The sequence below is a fragment of the Mytilus trossulus genome, chromosome 14, assembly GCF_036588685.1.
Source record: "Mytilus trossulus isolate FHL-02 chromosome 14, PNRI_Mtr1.1.1.hap1, whole genome shotgun sequence".
NCBI lineage: Eukaryota > Metazoa > Mollusca > Bivalvia > Mytilida > Mytilidae > Mytilus > Mytilus trossulus.
In genome coordinates, this window is record NC_086386.1 from 11,387,343 (window position 1) to 11,406,318 (window position 18,976).

At 29.6% G+C, this 18,976-nt stretch overlaps 1 protein-coding gene across 1 annotated transcript; it reads right to left on the minus strand.

The window, feature by feature from the left end:
- Window positions 1-473: 473 nt before the first annotated feature.
- Window positions 474-16,008, minus strand: LOC134697475 (carbohydrate sulfotransferase 5-like). Its single transcript, XM_063559755.1, has 5 exons — window positions 15,825-16,008; window positions 5,359-5,403; window positions 4,576-4,629; window positions 3,618-3,801; window positions 474-1,847 (listed from the first exon to the last, which is right to left on the minus strand). The coding sequence occupies exons 1-5, from the start codon at window positions 16,006-16,008 to the stop codon at window positions 1,040-1,042; spliced, it is 1,275 nt and encodes a 424-aa protein (XP_063415825.1). The 3' UTR covers window positions 474-1,039.
- Between the last annotated feature and the right edge of the window lie 2,968 nt (window positions 16,009-18,976).

Genomic DNA, 18,976 nt, shown 5'->3' on the forward strand with positions numbered 1-18,976 from the left:
AGATATGTATTTATCATCATATTTAACTATTCATAAGCTGTAATTTACCAATTCATAGCACGTGGTTTATGACAAAAGCAAGGGGTCTTTTTAAAGAGAGATCCATAATAACTATATACTATTAAAAATAGATCCTCAAGTTTTAATTATAAAGAACTTGAGTGGAGATTGACTTTATATAATAAAGTTCAGTCATTCAGATTCGACTTCATTTGAGTTTGATTTTTCTTTGACTAAAAATAATGAAAATTGTTTAGATTTAAAATTAAAATCTTGCAAATTTCGATTTTAACATGCATTAAACAACGTAAAAATATGCAAATATGTCACTTTGTCACCGGTGGAGAGTTGTCGCATAGCAATGGACAATTAAAACACATCTTTTTTTCATAATTGACCTGTATGACGATAGAATAAAGTACATGGAATACTATAATAGTATAATGATACAATTGCAGCCTTTTTACGTCCGTCCTTTATCAATATATTCGCGGTAATAAAACATGCATTTGCCTTAAAGAAAGAGATGGAAGATATCAAAGGGAATCTAAAAACTTACAAGTCGAAAAACAACTTATATAGCAATAACAAACAACAGGGAGTGACGAAAAAAAGCATTGTACCAAAATACCCAGGGTCGTATCTCAGATGCTCGTGAATGGCAAGCATATTCTTTCTTTCACATGTGGCATCCCTCGCGTTGTTCGTGTCAATTACAAATTGAGTCTCATTTAGTAAAGCTACAATCGAGGATAAGAGAATATGAATGGGTTTACACGAACGTATTCGTGGTTGAAGTGCTATAATTGTAAAGTGTTAGCTTATGATAAAATATTGAACAACTCAAACATTTAGTCTACTCCAAAATCTGTCCATTTCCACTTTATGGCTATTGAACAGCGGTATACTACTTTTGTCTTTATGCATTCTTTGGTCTTCAAAAGTTGCAGTTCTCCGAGGTATATCAAACACTCATTTAGATATGATGGTGTAAATCTAATGAACTGTTGTCAAATCACATTTCTAAATATCACTGGTATCAATATTCATCAAATATATGTTTTAAGAATGGAACACGTTGGAGTGATTCATTCCCATCTTGTAATGTCTTGTGGCTGACTTCTTGGTATCCTAATGTCTCGAATACTGTGCGACACAACTTATTTATTTCTACAACTTCATCAGGTTGTATAGTCTTTCTCCAGTTGCTTGCTATCATATTACCATTTCCAGATTTTGTTAAAAATGCATTGTTGCCTCTGGACGAATGGCCTAAAAGATGACTTTGTATAAACATTTCTACTTTCTGTGAATAATTGAGTTTTGTGAAGTTAAATATTCTCTTAAAGATCGCCGTTGGGTTCTTTACAAGGGCTTCATATTTCAACAGGAATATCGTATTTGGATACAAAGTTTTAAGTCTTGTAGTAGATTTTATATCTGATAATATAGCATTACAAATGTCTGACGCTTTAGATTCAAAATCGTTAACACCTATTAATTTTGACCTCATTAGGGAGTTAAGTATTCCTCTAGGGTCTCTGACTAAATGTATTATTTTGAGGTTCGGTAAACGTTTCAAAAGAAGTTCTATAGTTTCCATTCGCAATCTAACTACTTTTAATATTTTGTTCTTCATTTGTTTACAGACTTCTACTAAGCGTCTAATACAGGACGAGATGTTTGACCTTCGCTGACATTGATAATACTCTTGTGTCGAACGAGAATGATATTGCAAATTAGAACTTCTTAGATCACTTAAATTGATATCAGATAATCTACAATTAAACCAATTAGCTAGCATTTCTGCTTGCACTGTTGGTAGTTCAGTAGTTTTATCAAGCAATCTGTAAAGAAATAATAAATATATATAGATATAGCTAAAATAATCTTCAATAAAACTATTTGATGTACGGGTAACATAGTGTTTACCAGACCACAATGGTGTGTCCATGTTGACGACAATTAATGAGAAAAACAGAAACTTCCTATATATAGTAAGCTCTAAAATTACTTAAAAATGTCACATTTTACAAACGAAAAAAGCCAGCAGCCAAGATTTTATACAACAAAGAACGAAACACAAACATAGTTGACATCAATCAACGCCTATCGTCGTATTGCAAGTTCATTTTCAAACACATTTTCTGTTGTGCATGTCTTGTTTGTTTTTGAATTGCAATGACTATAAATTCTTTTGTTTTTGTAATGTTTCTTTTGGCAAATAACTACATATATAAATTATCATAGTAAGTAAGTCTATAGTACATCAGCAAAATCGAGACAAGTACATAGAGTTGATATTTTGAATCATTCAATAAACGTATAATATGACTATTAATTCTTCCAAGGAGAGATGTTCAATGTATAGGAAGAAAAAAACATCTGAAAGAATTATTTAGAGATTATTAGAGATATTTAGAGATTTTGAGCCATAAATGAACGTAAACCATCACGATACAGTATGTGTCTCAACTGACTAGCGACATTTTTCTGCTGTCTTTATATCACAAAATATTCGTCTGAAAAACTAAATACTAAATATCGTCCTATACCTTATTGAGACATATTTACTGAATGTTGGTTGGAAACGAGGAATACTCTTACCCCTTCTACATAAAAGGTCACGCTTCTTTTAGTGTTTAGGATATTTTTTTTTAATTTGGGTTTGATCTCTTGTTTTGGAATCAGTTTTTTTATATTCTTAATTGATTTATAAGATCTGGCCATCGGTAAACTACTGTTGCTTAAATCGACTCAGAAAAATATGCATTCAAAATAAATTCTTCAATAACAAAGAGGAGTTTGTATATTAAGTTGAGCATCATGTAAATCTACATCTAAGTTGCGCTATGAACGAATTTAATCCCGTCATGTCATGTTGTCATTTTGATGTTATATTTAACATCGCACTTAAAGCGCGAGGTTTTGCTAGCCACAAAACCAGGTTCAACCTAACATTTTTCTTAAAGTGTCCTTTACCAAGTCAAGAAAATGGCAGTTGTTATCTTATAGTTCGTTTCTATTTATGATACATTGTTGTTTGTTTTTTGGTTGCACTTTAGCGTTTCTGTTGTTTCGCTTCGTTTCCTCTTATAGTTGATTTGTTTCCCTCGGTCTTAGTTTGTAACGCAGATTTGATGGTGTTTTTTTTTTTCTCTCAATCGATTTATGACTTTCGAACAGCGGTATACTACTGTTGCCTTCATTTAGAATTACAACCTGGTTCTGCCCTTCAAAAGCAAACATTTTACAAATGAAGACAAAGACTGTCGACTGTACTGGTTTCGGAAAACGTATGGTGTGAATATGCTTAATGAAAAATAAGGAAAAGAGGGGCGAAAGATACTAGAGGGATAATGTAAACTTTGCTCAATAAGACGAAAGAGGTGAACAGGCTAACAAATGCAGTATCACAGTATAATTAGTGTATTCATTATTTTGGATTTTTCAATTTTGATCAAAGGTAGATATCTATTGGATTTGTATGATGTTTTCCCTGGTGATAATTAGTTCATTTTCAATCGTGTCACTTGGCCCATTTCATATTGCTTATTCTCTGATAACTCTATCCAACTTTTTTTCTATTAATAAAATATTGATAAAATATCACTTACCTTGAAGATCCATTTAAAAATGTAATTGCAGTATTTTCATAGGTATCAAATGATAGGAAATTGATTGGTTCAAATACATGAAAATTGTTTTCAGCGGTACTCAGTACATCTAGCGTCATAGTCGAGCCTCCACGGAAATAACCGACAATTAGAACGAAATTGTCATGTGATGCAGTGTCTGAAACTGTTTTAAAGAAAAGGAAGAATATTTTATCTTCAAATGCAAATTTACAAAGTTTGTGTTGAGATTGTGAAACAATGATGACTACTGTACCAATAATTTGACTATTTTAATTAGTTCAGTTTTTTTGTGATTTTACTTTAACAACAGTGAAAAAATAATATTTTTATAAAAAAAAAATGTCCTGTATCAAGTCAGAAATATAGTCATTGTTATATGATAGTTCGTTTCTGTGTGTTTTACATTTTAACGTTGTGTTTCTTTTGTGTCGTTTGTTTCCTCTTATATTTGAGTGTGAATTCACATTATTATAAGATGTGTCACGGTACTGTTCTAACCCAAATTCATGTCTTTAGTTTTTATGTTATATTTGTTATTCTCATCGGATTTTGTCTAATGCTTAGTTCGTTTATGTGTGTGTTACATTTTAATGTTGTGTCGTCATTCTCCTCTATTTAATGCGTTTCCCTCGGTTTAGGTTTGTGACCCGGATTTTTTTCTATCGATTCATGGGTCTTTAACATCGGCATACTACTGTTGCCTTTATTATTAATTCACGACAAATTGTAATATTCATAAGTTCAGGTAAATTATAAATACATCTTAACAATATAGGCTCAGACATTTGCACAATCATTAAGTGGTGTCCTATTTGTATTTCAAAGGAAGACAATTTGAATGAACAAGGAGTTAGGTTTCCTATTTACAAAAGTCATGTCATGTGGCGTCGCATCCTAAAACATCAGTTTGGTGTACATTTCGTTCAGTAAAGCTTACCTTTTACCAAACGCTTTTTCGGATCTTTTTTAGATAAGTCATGTCGAGTTTGTTCTGAAAAAAAGAAATGCGTATTTTGAATTTTCATACAACATTCACGTTAATTTCACGTTAAATGCTGATTCAAGTGTATAAAAATTTGACTGTGTATGAAAAAATAAGAGCATTAATATTGAATTAATAAGTTAGTTAAGGTTCGGTGGAAACTTTTGTTTTATTTCTATTCTCTCTGTTCGAGAGCTTTTCTAAAACAACCTTTTCCATGTCGATATATATTTTACAAAAGAAATGTTCTATGCAATAAACCTGTAAAAAGGGTGGTTTTGTATTCGTTTATAATGAAATAGTTCAAACTTTATATTTATGTTTTTTTCTATGGAACATGAATTACGAACATTGGCAGGGTATACACATATTCATTGCAGCACTCTAATATCTACTTCCTTAACTGTTATGAATAATGACATAACAAACGTTTTAGTCTAAATTGCTTTAGACTAAAAAGACATTTTAAATTATCGATATGCGCAACTTATGCGTAAAAAAATGTACCGTTAATAAAATTGACGGTTATATCCGAACGTTGTCATCGATTTAACTGTGTTTGATCATATCGATACCATTTTACTGTAGTTCGGAGCTGTTCACGTAATTTAATTTAATTCCCCTTTACAAATATATTGGTCTCTTGTTTTATGATTTGTGGACTAGCAAAAAAAGTTCTCATTATTATCATGTACTCTTACAAGTAATTTTAGAAATGAAATATTAAATAACTATAACCTTTCATTATATCTTCCTTTGTGTCTTTTCCAGAAAAGTTGTGCCCTGTAAAAAAACAAAAAATGTGAAAAAGTAAGTTTGATAAATACACTATTGAAAACACAAATGTGACAAAACCTATTGTAGATTTATGCTTCCATGCATTGATGTACTAATGTATTTAATGTTTGTTTTGTTGTATATTGTATAGATATCAGGTTTAAAGAAACATAATATAAATATCCGCATGCTTCTGAAATATCTATAATGATTTCATTGAAAACAAAACTATATGCCATCATGAGTTTACCTTATCGTGTAACATTGATTTAGAAACCATATATTAGAAATCATTATTGCCATGATGATAAATAATATAACGCTTCTTACTGAAAAGACAAATTTGTATGCCCATAAAATATATTTCAATAAAGATTCGTGAATAAAAGACAAAATGAATAGAAACTTCATCTTATTAAATATTTGTATAATCTACAAAGCAACCTTTCAAGAATGGTATTTCAATAGTTTTTTGGAATGCAACACATAATGATTCTAAATATGATGATCACGATTAGTTTCCAGTTTTCAATGTTATAAATACCTTTGATAATAATCTTATAGAAATGAAAGCTAACATGATTTTCATTTATGATAAAGATAAGCCATAGACCCACAAAAAAACGATTTTGCAAAACAAACTCAATATTAAATACAACTTATTGAGTAGGTCAATATAATTAAATTTCATATTTATTCTTTCATTAGCGTAATAGCACTATTTAATGGAACGATTTGAGATCGGGAGTTTCGATATAATAGATACCATTCTTAATATGACTCAGATAAAATTTAGTTAATGACTTCTAGATACACTTCTAACATTATATACGGCGAACTAGGTCTTTTCCAATTAAATATAGATACAATAAAAAGATGAAATTTTAATCCGCATTAATTCGGAAAATGACTTCAAGAGATTCAAATATATACATAAATCAATATCTGTGGCTCATGTATGGAAATTCCCGACGAACAGCTTCGAAATGCGCACTGCACTGTTTATCGGAAAACTTGTATCTACCGCTCCAAACCACGATTCCAAATCCTGTGAAATATGCGACCGCCTATTCACTGACGTGTTTGTACATGCATGCTTTGTCTGTACGTGCACATCAAATATGTACAGTACTTGGCTAGACGTAATAATAGAAAACTTTTCTCTTGATCTCTATGTTGAACTCAGTGAATGTAGTGATGAATCGCTATTTATAATTTGTCTAGGAAAAGACCCTTCAACTGCGCTCAGTGACTCCGACTTGGATTCATTTAAGCGACTTTGCTACGTCCATGTAATGAAATCTGCTACGTCCATGTAATAAAATCGCCAATTGAACTATATAGTATAGTGTTAGCACATGTAATATCGACAGCTCGCAACATAAACTCGTTTACAGCTTGCAATATATATTAACATTTTCATTTATATGTAAATATTACGCATTGTTTATAACTTTACTATTTTATTTTCTATTATTAATGTATTAATTTATTGTTCATGATACTATGATTCATGTAATCTCTATAAAGAGGAAATAAAGATATGAATGAATGAATATTTAATGGAACGATTTGAGATCGGGAGTTTCGATATAATAGATACCATTCTTAATATGACTCAGATAAAATTTAGTTAATGACTTCTAGATACATTTCTAACATTATATACGGCGAACTAGGTCTTTTCCAATTAAATATAGATACAATAAAAAGATGAAATTTTAACAAATTGAATAAAAGGAATAGATGGTCAGATATAAAGTATCACTGCATACATGATATTGAAAGAAAAATGAACAATATCATAATACTTAAGACATCGTTATACTTAATGATTGTATGAATTATTAATAGTGTTTTGCAAAGTACAAAATATATTGCATTGCAACCAATATGAAATGCTACAGAAAGCATATAAAGTGTAAAACTTAATCGATGATTTCCAAATAAAAATCCTCTGTTTATTATTTCAGAAGCGGATTGAATGAACTTAATACGAATATTGTAAGAGACATGAGAGTTACAACATAGAGCGTAGTATTACATTTTCATCTGCTTTACCATTGTAACATTTCTTTGTAAGTTTGATAGGGAAAAATGATTTTATTTCTCACAGTCGCACAGTTTCAAAAGTACAAGTGGTGAGACTTTAATTAAATATTGAATCTGTGATGACCTTATGAGCATTAAAGCTAAAGAAATTATTTCCGTTTCTTATGGTATTTACCAACCGGTGAATTTTAACTCTGGTGGATAGTTGTCTCATAAGAAATCCCACCAAATTTTCTTATTTGTATAAATAGTTATCAAAGGTACCAGGATAATAATTCAGTACGCCAGACGCGAGTTTCGTCTACATAAGACTCATCAGTGACGCTCAAATCAAAATATTTATAAAACCAAACAAGTACAAAGTTGAAGAGCATTGAGGATCCAAAATTCCAAAAAGTTATGCCAAATACGGCTAAGATAATCTATGCCTGGGATAAGAAAAACATTAGTTTTTCGAAAAATTTAAAGTACTGTAAACAGGAAATCTCTAAAAATGAGCACATTATTGATATTCAAATCTTATATCTTCAAAGATATTTATAATACAAATGTAATAACTAATGAACTAACGACTCTGTCTATAAGTTTTAGTTCTCTTCATGTAATAACTAATGAACTAACGACTCTGTCTATAAGTTTTAGTTCTCTTCATGTAATAACTAATGAACTAACGACTCTGTCTATAAGTTTTAGTTCTCTTCATGTAATAACTAATGAACTAACGACTCTGTCTATAAGTTTTAGTTCTCTTCATGTAATAACTAATGAACTAACGACTCTGTCTATAAGTTTTAGTTCTCTTCATGTAATAACTAATGAACTAACGAATCTGTCTATAAGTTTTAGTTCTCTTCATGTAATAACTAATGAACTAACGACTCTGTCTATAAGTTTTAGTTCTCTTCATGTAATAACTAATGAACTAACGAATCTGTCTATAAGTTTTAGTTCTCTTCATGTAATAACTAATGAACTAACGACTCTGTCTATAAGTTTTAGTTCTCTTCATGTAATAACTAATGAACTAACGACTCTGTCTATAAGTTTTAGTTCTCTTCATGTAATAACTAATGAACTAACGACTCTGTCTATAAGTTTTAGTTCTCTTCATGTAATAACTAATGAACTAACGAATCTGTCTATAAGTTTTAGTTCTCTTCATGTAATAACTAATGAACTAACGAATCTGTCTATAAGTTTTAGTTCTCTTCATGTAATAACTAATGAACTAACGAATCTGTCTATAAGTTTTAGTTCTCTTCATGTAATAACTAATGAACTAACGACTCTGTCTATAAGTTTTAGTTCTCTTCATGTAATAACTAATGAACTAACGAATCTGTCTATAAGTTTTAGTTCTCTTCATGTAATAACTAATGAACTAACGACTCTGTCTATAAGTTTTAGTTCTCTTCATGTAATAACTAATGAACTAACGACTCTGTCTATAAGTTTTAGTTCTCTTCATGTAATAACTAATGAACTAACGAATCTGTCTATAAGTTTTAGTTCTCTTCATGTAATAACTAATGAACTAACGACTCTGTCTATAAGTTTTAGTTCTCTTCATGTAATAACTAATGAACTAACGAATCTGTCTATAAGTTTTAGTTCTCTTCATGTAATAACTAATGAACTAACGACTCTGTCTATAAGTTTTAGTTCTCTTCATGTAATAACTAATGAACTAACGAATCTGTCTATAAGTTTTAGTTCTCTTCATGTAATAACTAATGAACTTACGACTCTGTCTATAAGTTTTAGTTCTCTTCATGTAATAACTAATGAACTTACGACTCTGTCTATAAGTTTTAGTTCTCTTCATGTAATAACTAATGAACTAACGAATCTGTCTATAAGTTTTAGTTCTCTTCATGTAATAACTAATGAACTTACGACTCTGTCTATAAGTTTTAGTTCTCTTCATGTAATAACTAATGAACTAACGAATCTGTCTATAAGTTTTAGTTCTCTTCATGTAATAACTAATGAACTTACGAATCTGTCTATATGTTTTGTTTCTCTACATGTAATAACTAATGAACTTAGGAATCTGTCTATATGTTTTGTTTATCTACATGTAATAACTAATGAACTTACGAATCTGTCTATATGTTTTGTTTATCTACATGTAATAACTAATGAACTTACGAATCTGTCTATATGTTTTGTTTCTCTACATGTAATAACTAATGAACTTAGGAATCTGTCTATATGTTTTGTTTCTCTCCATGTTATAACTAATGAACTTACGAATCTGTCTATATGTTTTGTTTCATTCCATGTAATAACTAATGATCTTACGAATCTGTTTATAAGTTTTGGTTCTCTTCATGTAATAACTAATGAACTTAGGAATCTGTCTATATGTTTTGTTTCATTCCATGTAATAACTAATGAACTTACGAATCTGACTATATGTTTTGTTTCTCTCCATGTAATAACTAATGAACTTACGACTCTGTCTATATGTTATGTTTCTCTCCATGTAATAACTAATGAACTTACGACTCTGTCTATTTGTTTTGTATCTCTCCATGTAATAGCTAATGAACTTACGAATCTGTCTATATGTTTTGTTTCTCTCCATGTAATAACCAATGAACTTACGAATCTGTCTATATGTTTTGTTTATCTACATGTAATAACTAATGAACTTACGAATCTGTCTATATGTTTTGTTTCTCTACATGTAATAACTAATGAACTTACGACTCTGTCTATTTGTTTTGTATCTCTCCATGTAATAACCAATGAACTTACGAATCTGACTATATGTTTTGTTTATCTACATGTAATAACTAATGAACTTACGAATCTGTCTATATGTTTTGTTTCTCTCCATGTAATAACTAATGAACTTAGGAAACTGTCTATATGTTTTGTTTCTCTCCGTGTAATAACTAATGAACTTACGAATCTGTCTATATGTTTTGTTTCTCTCCATATAATAACTAATGAACTTACGAATCTGTCTTTATGTTTTGTTTCTCTCCATGTAATAACCAATGAACTTACGAATATGTCTATATGTTTTAGTTCTCTCCATGTAATAACTAATGAACTTACGAATCTGTCTATATGTTTTGTTTCTCTCCATGTAATAACTAATAACCTTACGAATCTGTCTATATGTTTTGTTTATCTACATGTAATAACTAATGAACTTACGAATCTGTCTATAAGTTTTGTTTCTCTCCATGTAATAACCAATGAACTTACGAATCTTACTATATGTTTTGTTTCTCTCCATGTAATAACTAATGAACTTACGACTCTGTCTATATGTTATGTTTCTCTCCATGTAATAACTAATGAACTTACGACTCTGTCTATTTGTTTTGTATCTCTCCATGTAATAGCTAATGAACTTACGAATCTGTCTATATGTTTTGTTTCTCTCCATGTAATAGCTAATGAACTTACGAATCTGTCTATATGTTTTGTTTCTCTCCATGTAATAGCTAATGAACTTACGAATCTGTCTATATGTTTTGTTTCTCTCCATGTAATAGCTAATGAACTTACGAATCTGTCTATATGTTTTGTTTCTCTCCATGTAATAACTAATGAACTTACGAATCTGTCTATATGTTTTGTTTCTCTCCGTGTAATAACTAATGAACTTAGGAAACTGTCTATATGTTTTGTTTCTCTCCATGTAATAACTAATGAACTTACGAATTTGTCTATATGTTTTGTTTCTCTCCATGTAATAACTAATGAACTTACGAATCTGTCTATATGTTTTGTTTCTCTACATGTAATAACTAATGAACTTAGGAAACTGTCTATATGTTTTGTTTCTCTCCATGTAATAGCTAATGAACTTACGAATCTGTCTATATGTTTTGTTTCTCTCCATGTAATAACTAATGAACTTACGAATCTGTCTATATGTTTTGTTTCTCTCCATGTAATAACTAATGAACTTAGGAAACTGTCTATATGTTTTGTTTCTCTCCGTGTAATAACTAATGAACTTACGAATCTGTCTATATGTTTTGTTTCTCTACATGTAATAACTAATGAACTTAGGAAACTGTCTATATGTTTTGTTTCTCTCCGTGTAATAACTAATGAACTAACGAATCTGTCTATATGTTTTGTTTCTCTCCATGTAATAACTAATGAACTTAGGAAACTGTCTATATGTTTTGTTTCTCTCCGTGTAATAACTAATGAACTTACGAAACTGTCTATATTTTTTGTTTATCTACATGTAATAACTAATGAACTTACGAATCTGTCTATATGTTTTGTTTATCTACATGTAATAACTAATGAACTTACGAATCTGTCTATATGTTTTGTTTATCTACATGTAATAACTAATGAACTAACGAATCTGTCTATATGTTTTGTTTCTCTCCATGTAATAACTAATGAACTTAGGAAACTGTCTATATGTTTTGTTTATCTACATGTAATAACTAATGAACTTACGAATCTGTCTATATGTTTTGTTTCTCTCCATGTAATAACTAATGAACTTACGAATCTGTCTATATGTTTTGTTTCTCTCCATGTAATAACTAATGAACTTACGAATCTGTCTATATGTTTTGTTTCTCTCCATGTAATAACTAATAACCTTACGAATCTGTCTATATGTTTTGTTTCTCTCCATGTAATAACTAATGAACTTACGAATCTGTCTATATGTTTTGTTTCTCTACATGTAATAACTAATGAACTTAGGAAACTGTCTATATGTTTTGTTTCTCTATATGTAATAACTAATGAACTTACGAATCTGTCTATATGTTTTGTTTCTCTCCATGTAATAACTAATGAACTTACGAATCTGTCTATATGTTTTGTTTCTCTCCGTGTAATAACTAATGAACTTACGAAACTGTCTATATGTTTTGTTTCTCTCCATGTAATAACTAATGAACTTACGAATCTGTCTATATGTTTTGTTTCTCTCCATGTAATAACTAATGAACTTACGAATCTGTCTATATGTTTTGTTTATCTACATGTAATAACTAATGAACTTACGAATCTGTCTATATGTTTTGTTTCTCTCCATGTAATAACTAATGAACTTACGAATCTGTCTATATGTTTTGTTTCTCTCCATGTAATAACTAATGAACTTACGAATCTGTCTATAAGTTTTAGTTCTCTTCATGTAATAACTAATGAACTTACGAATCTGTCTATATGTTTTGTTTCTCTACATGTAATAACTAATGAACTTAGGAAACTGTCTATAAGTTTTAGTTCTCTTCATGTAATAACTAATGAACTTACGAATCTGTCTATATGTTTTAATTCTCTCCATGTAATAACTAATGAACTTAGGAATCTGTCTATATGTTTTGTTTCTCTACATGTAATAACTAATGAACTTAGGAAACTGTCTATATGTTTTGTTTCTCTCCGTGTAATAACTAATGAACTTACGAATCTGTCTATATGTTTTGTTTCTCTCCATGTAATAACTAATGAACTTAGGAAACTGTCTATATGTTTTGTTTCTCTACATGTAATAACTAATGAACTTACGAATCTGTCTATATGTTTTGTTTATTTACATGTAATAACTAATGAACTTACGAATCGGTCTATATGTTTTGTTTCTCTCCATGTAATAACTAATGAACTAACGAATCTGTCTGTTTGTTTTGTTTCTCTCCATGTAATAACTAATGAACCTACGAATTTGTCTATATGTTTTGTTTCTCTCCATGTAATAACCAATGAACTTAGGAAACTGTCTATATGTTTTGTTTCTCTCCATGTAATAACTAATGAACTTACGAATCTGTCTATATGTTTTGTTTATCTACATGTAATAACTAATGAACTTACGAATCTGTCTATATGTTTTGTTTCTCTCCATGTAATAACTAATGAACTAACGAATCTGTCTATATGTTTTGTTTCTCTCCATGTAATAACTAATGAACTTACGAATCTGTCTATATGTTTTGTTTCTCTCCATGTAATAACTAATGAACTTAGGAAACTGTCTATAGGTTTTGTTTCTCTCCATGTAATAACTAATGAACTAACGAATCTGTCTATATGTTTTGTTTCTCTCCATGTAATAACTAATGAACTAACGAATCTGTCTATATGTTTTGTTTCTCTCCATGTAATAACTAATGAACTTACGAATCTGTCTATAGGTTTTGTTTCTCTCCATGTAATAACTAATGAACTTAGGAAACTGTCTATATGTTTTGTTTCTCTACATGTAATAACTAATAACCTTACGAATCTGTCTATATGTTTTGTTTCTCTCCATGTAATAACTAATGAACTTACGAATCTGTCTATATGTTTTGTTTCTCTCCATGTAATAACTAATAACCTTACGAATCTGTCTATATGTTTTGTTTCTCTCCATGTAATAACTAATGAACTTACGAAACTGTCTATATGTTTTGTTTCTCTCCGTGTTATAACTAATGAACTTACGAATCTGTCTATATGTTTTGTTTATCTACATGTAATAACTAATGAACTAACGAATCTGTCTATATGTTTTGTTTCTCTACATGTAATAAATAATGAACTTACGAATCTGTCTATATGATTTGTCTCTCTACATGTAATAACTAATGAACTTACGAATCTGTCTATATGTTTTGTTTCTCTCCATGTAATAACTAATGCACTTACGAATCTGTCTATATGTTTTGTTTCTCTCCATATAATAACTAATGAACTTACGAATCTGTCTTTTTATGTTTTGTTTCTCTCCATGTAATAACTAATGAACTTACGAATATGTCTATATGTTTTGTTTCTCTCCATGTAATAACTAATGAACTTACGAATCTGTCTATATGTTTTGTTTCTCTATATGTAATAACTAATGAACTTACGAATCTGTCTATATGTTTTGTTTCTCTACATGTAATAACTAATTAACTTACGAATCTGTCTATATGTTTTGTTTCTCTCCATGTAATAACTAATAACCTTACGAATCTGTCTATATGTTTTAGTTAGCTCCATGTAATAACTAATGACCATACGAATCTGTCTATATGTTTTGTTTCTCTCCATGTAATAACTAATGAACTTACGAATCTGTCTATATGTTTTGTTTCTCTATATGTAATAACTAATGAACTTACGAATCTGTCTATAGGTTTTGTTTCTCTCCATGTAATAACTAATGAACTTACGAATCTGTCTATATGTTTTAGTTCTCTCCATGTAATAACTAATGAACTTACGAATCTGTCTATATGTTTTGTTTCTCTCCATGTAATAACTAATGAACTTACGAATCTGTCTATATGTTTTGTTTCTCTCCATGTAATAACTAATGAACTTAGTAATCTGTCTATATGTTTTGTTTCTCTCCATGTAATAACTAATGAACTTACGAATCTGTCTATATGTTTTAGTTCTCTCCATGTAATAACTAATGAACTTACGAATCTGTCTATATGTTTTGTTTCTCTCCATGTAATAACTAATGAACTTACGAATCTGTCTATATGTTTTGTTTCTCTCCATGTAATAACTAATGAACTTACGAATCTGTCTATATGTTTTAGTTCTCTCCATGTAATAACTAATGAACTTACGAAGCTGTCTATATGTTTTGTTTCTCTCCATGTAATAACTAATGAACTTAGGAAACTGTCTATATGTTTTGTTTCTCTCCATGTAATAACTAATGAACTAACGAATCTGTCTGTTTGTTTTGTTTCTCTCCATGTAATAACTAATGAACTTACGAATCTGTCTATAGGTTTTGTTTCTCTCCATGTAATAACTAATGAACTTACGAATCTGTCTATATGTTTTAGTTCTCTCCATGTAATAACTAATGAACTAACGAATCTGTCTGTTTGTTTTGTTTCTCTCCATGTAATAACTAATGAACTTACGAATTTGTCTATATGTTTTGTTTCTCTCCATGTAATAACTAATGAACTTACGAATCTGTCTATATGTTTTGTTTCTCTCCATGTAATAACTAATGAACTTACGAATCTGTCTATATGTTTTGTTTCTCTCCATGTAATAACTAATGAACTTACGAATCTGTCTATATGTTTTGTTTCTCTCCATGTAATAACTAATGAACTTACGAATCTGTCTATATGTTTTGTTTCTCTCCATGTAATAACTAATGAACTTACGAATCTGTCTATATGTTTTGTTTCTCTCCATGTAATAACTAATGAACTTACGAATTTGTCTATATGTTTTGTTTCTCTCCATGTAATAACTAATGAACTTACGAATCTGTCTATATGTTTTGTTTCTCTCCATGTAATAAATAATGAACTTACGAATCTGTCTATATGTTTTGTTTCTCTCCATGTAATAACTAATGAACTTACGAATCTGTCTATATGTTTTGTTTCTCTCCATGTAATAGCTAATGAACTTACGAATCTGTCTGTATGTTTTGTTTCTCTCCATGTAATAGCTAATGAACTTACGAATCTGTCTATATGTTTTGTTTCTCTCCATGTAATAACCAATGAACTTACGACTCTGTCTATTTGTTTTGTATCTCTCCATGTAATGACCAATGAACTTACGAATCTGTCTATATGTTTTGTTTCTCTCCATGTAATAACTAATGAACTTACGAATCTGTCTATATGTTTTGTTTCTCTCCATGTAATAACTAATGAACTTAGTAATCTGTCTATATGTTTTGTTTCTCTCCATGTAATAACTAATGAACTTACGAATCTGTCTATATGTTTTAGTTCTCTCCATGTAATAACTAATGAACTTACGAATCTGTCTATATGTTTTGTTTCTCTCCATGTAATAACTAATGAACTTACGAATCTGTCTATATGTTTTGTTTCTCTCCATGTAATAACTAATGAACTTACGAATCTGTCTATATGTTTTAGTTCTCTCCATGTAATAACTAATGAACTTACGAAGCTGTCTATATGTTTTGTTTCTCTCCATGTAATAACTAATGAACTTAGGAAACTGTCTATATGTTTTGTTTCTCTCCATGTAATAACTAATGAACTAACGAATCTGTCTGTTTGTTTTGTTTCTCTCCATGTAATAACTAATGAACTTACGAATCTGTCTATAGGTTTTGTTTCTCTCCATGTAATAACTAATGAACTTACGAATCTGTCTATATGTTTTAGTTCTCTCCATGTAATAACTAATGAACTAACGAATCTGTCTGTTTGTTTTGTTTCTCTCCATGTAATAACTAATGAACTTACGAATTTGTCTATATGTTTTGTTTCTCTCCATGTAATAACTAATGAACTTACGAATCTGTCTATATGTTTTGTTTCTCTCCATGTAATAACTAATGAACTTACGAATCTGTCTATATGTTTTGTTTCTCTCCATGTAATAACTAATGAACTTACGAATCTGTCTATATGTTTTGTTTCTCTCCATGTAATAACTAATGAACTTACGAATCTGTCTATATGTTTTGTTTCTCTCCATGTAATAACTAATGAACTTACGAATCTGTCTATATGTTTTGTTTCTCTCCATGTAATAACTAATGAACTTACGAATCTGTCTATATGTTTTGTTTCTCTCCATGTAATAACTAATGAACTTACGAATCTGTCTATATGTTTTGTTTCTCTCCATGTAATAACTAATAACCTTACGAATCTGTCTATATGTTTTGTTTATCTACATGTAATAACTAATGAACTTACGAATCTGTCTATATGTTTTGTTTCTCTCCATGTAATAACTAATGAACTTACGAATCTGTCTATATGTTTTGTTTCTCTCCATGTAATAGCTAATGAACTTACGAATCTGTCTGTTTGTTTTGTTTCTCTCCATGTAATAGCTAATGAACTTACGAATCTGTCTATATGTTTTGTTTCTCTCCATGTAATAACCAATGAACTTACGACTCTGTCTATTTGTTTTGTATCTCTCCATGTAATGACCAATGAACTTACGACTCTGTCTATATGTTTTAGTTCTCTCCATGTAATAACTAATGAACTTACGAATATGTCTATATGTTTTAGTTCTCTTCATGTAATAACTAATGGACTTAGGAATCTGTCTATATGTTTTGTTTCTCTCCATGTAATAACTAATTAACTTACGAATCTGTCTATATGTTTTGTTTCTCTACATGTAATAACTAATGAACTTACGAATCTGTCTATATGTTTTGTTTCTCTCCATGTAATAACTAATGAACTTACGAATCTGTCTTTATGTTTTGTTTCTCTCCATGTAATAACTTATGAACTTACGAATCTGTCTATATGTTTTAGTTCTCTCCATGTAATAACTAATGAACTTACGAATCTGTCTATATGTTTTGTTTCTCTCCATGTAATAACTAATGAACTTACGAATCTGTCTATATGTTTTGTTTCTCTCCATTTAATAACTTATGAACTTACGAATCTGTCTATATGTTTTGTTTCTCTCCATGTAATAACTAATGAACTTACGAATCTGTCTATATGTTTTGTTTCTCTACATGTAATAACTAATGAACTTACGATTATGTCTGTATGTTTTGTTTCTCTCTATGTAATAACTAATGAACTTACGAATTTGTCTATATGTTTTAGTTCTCTTCATGTAATAACTAATGAACTTACGAATATGTCTATATGTTTTAGTTCTCTCCATGTAATAACTAATGAACTTACGAATCTGTCTGTATGTTTTGTTTCTCTCTACCAGAACATCCACTAATATAATTATGACAATAGCAACACATATCCACACGAACCGGGTTCTTCGTTTGATATACAAATAAATTCCTCTTATGTTTGCCATCTTTATTAAAAAAAAATATATAAATATCAGATAATTTCCTTGTGATTTTCACTATGATAAAACGTTTTAAAAAACACAAAACTATGACCGAGAAAAAAAATTTACCAATTTATTTTTTTAATTGGATTCTCCTTTTTCAATGTAATCTGAATTATCTGTAACTTTGCTAAGACACATTTATGATCAATATTCATTTTACTTAAACGTTTAATCAATTAACGTATATCTATGGTATTTGTATGTATAAACACGGTTAATGTTACCATAGCATGCACACTTAAACAATCAATTGTAAACTATCATATAAAATAGACCTTTGAGAGTTCGTTTCAACAACGATACTACACATAACAATGATAAAATATATAGAATAAAAATAGAATCTCAGTCGGGTTTACATGAAAAATTTCAAACATACGCTCTGTGAAGCTTTTTGTGGAGATTAATAACAATAACAACACATACAATATTCAGATATGTAAAACATATAAGAAATCATATAATATATCTAAAACGTATAAATAATAAACACATTAGTCATACAAAGTACTATTGAGGCATCTATAATGCATAAGCAAAAATATTCATATATAAAAGCATAACAAGAAACAAAGAACTAAACGAAAAAATAAGTACACGCAAAACGAATCAAAAGGGGACAAAAGAAGTTCTTTAAGATGCATGGAAACTCAAAATAAAAATCAAAACATTAAGATCTGCAGGAGCCATATCTGCCATTCCAGTTGTTGGTCAATTATACTTTTAAACTGGTTCAGAT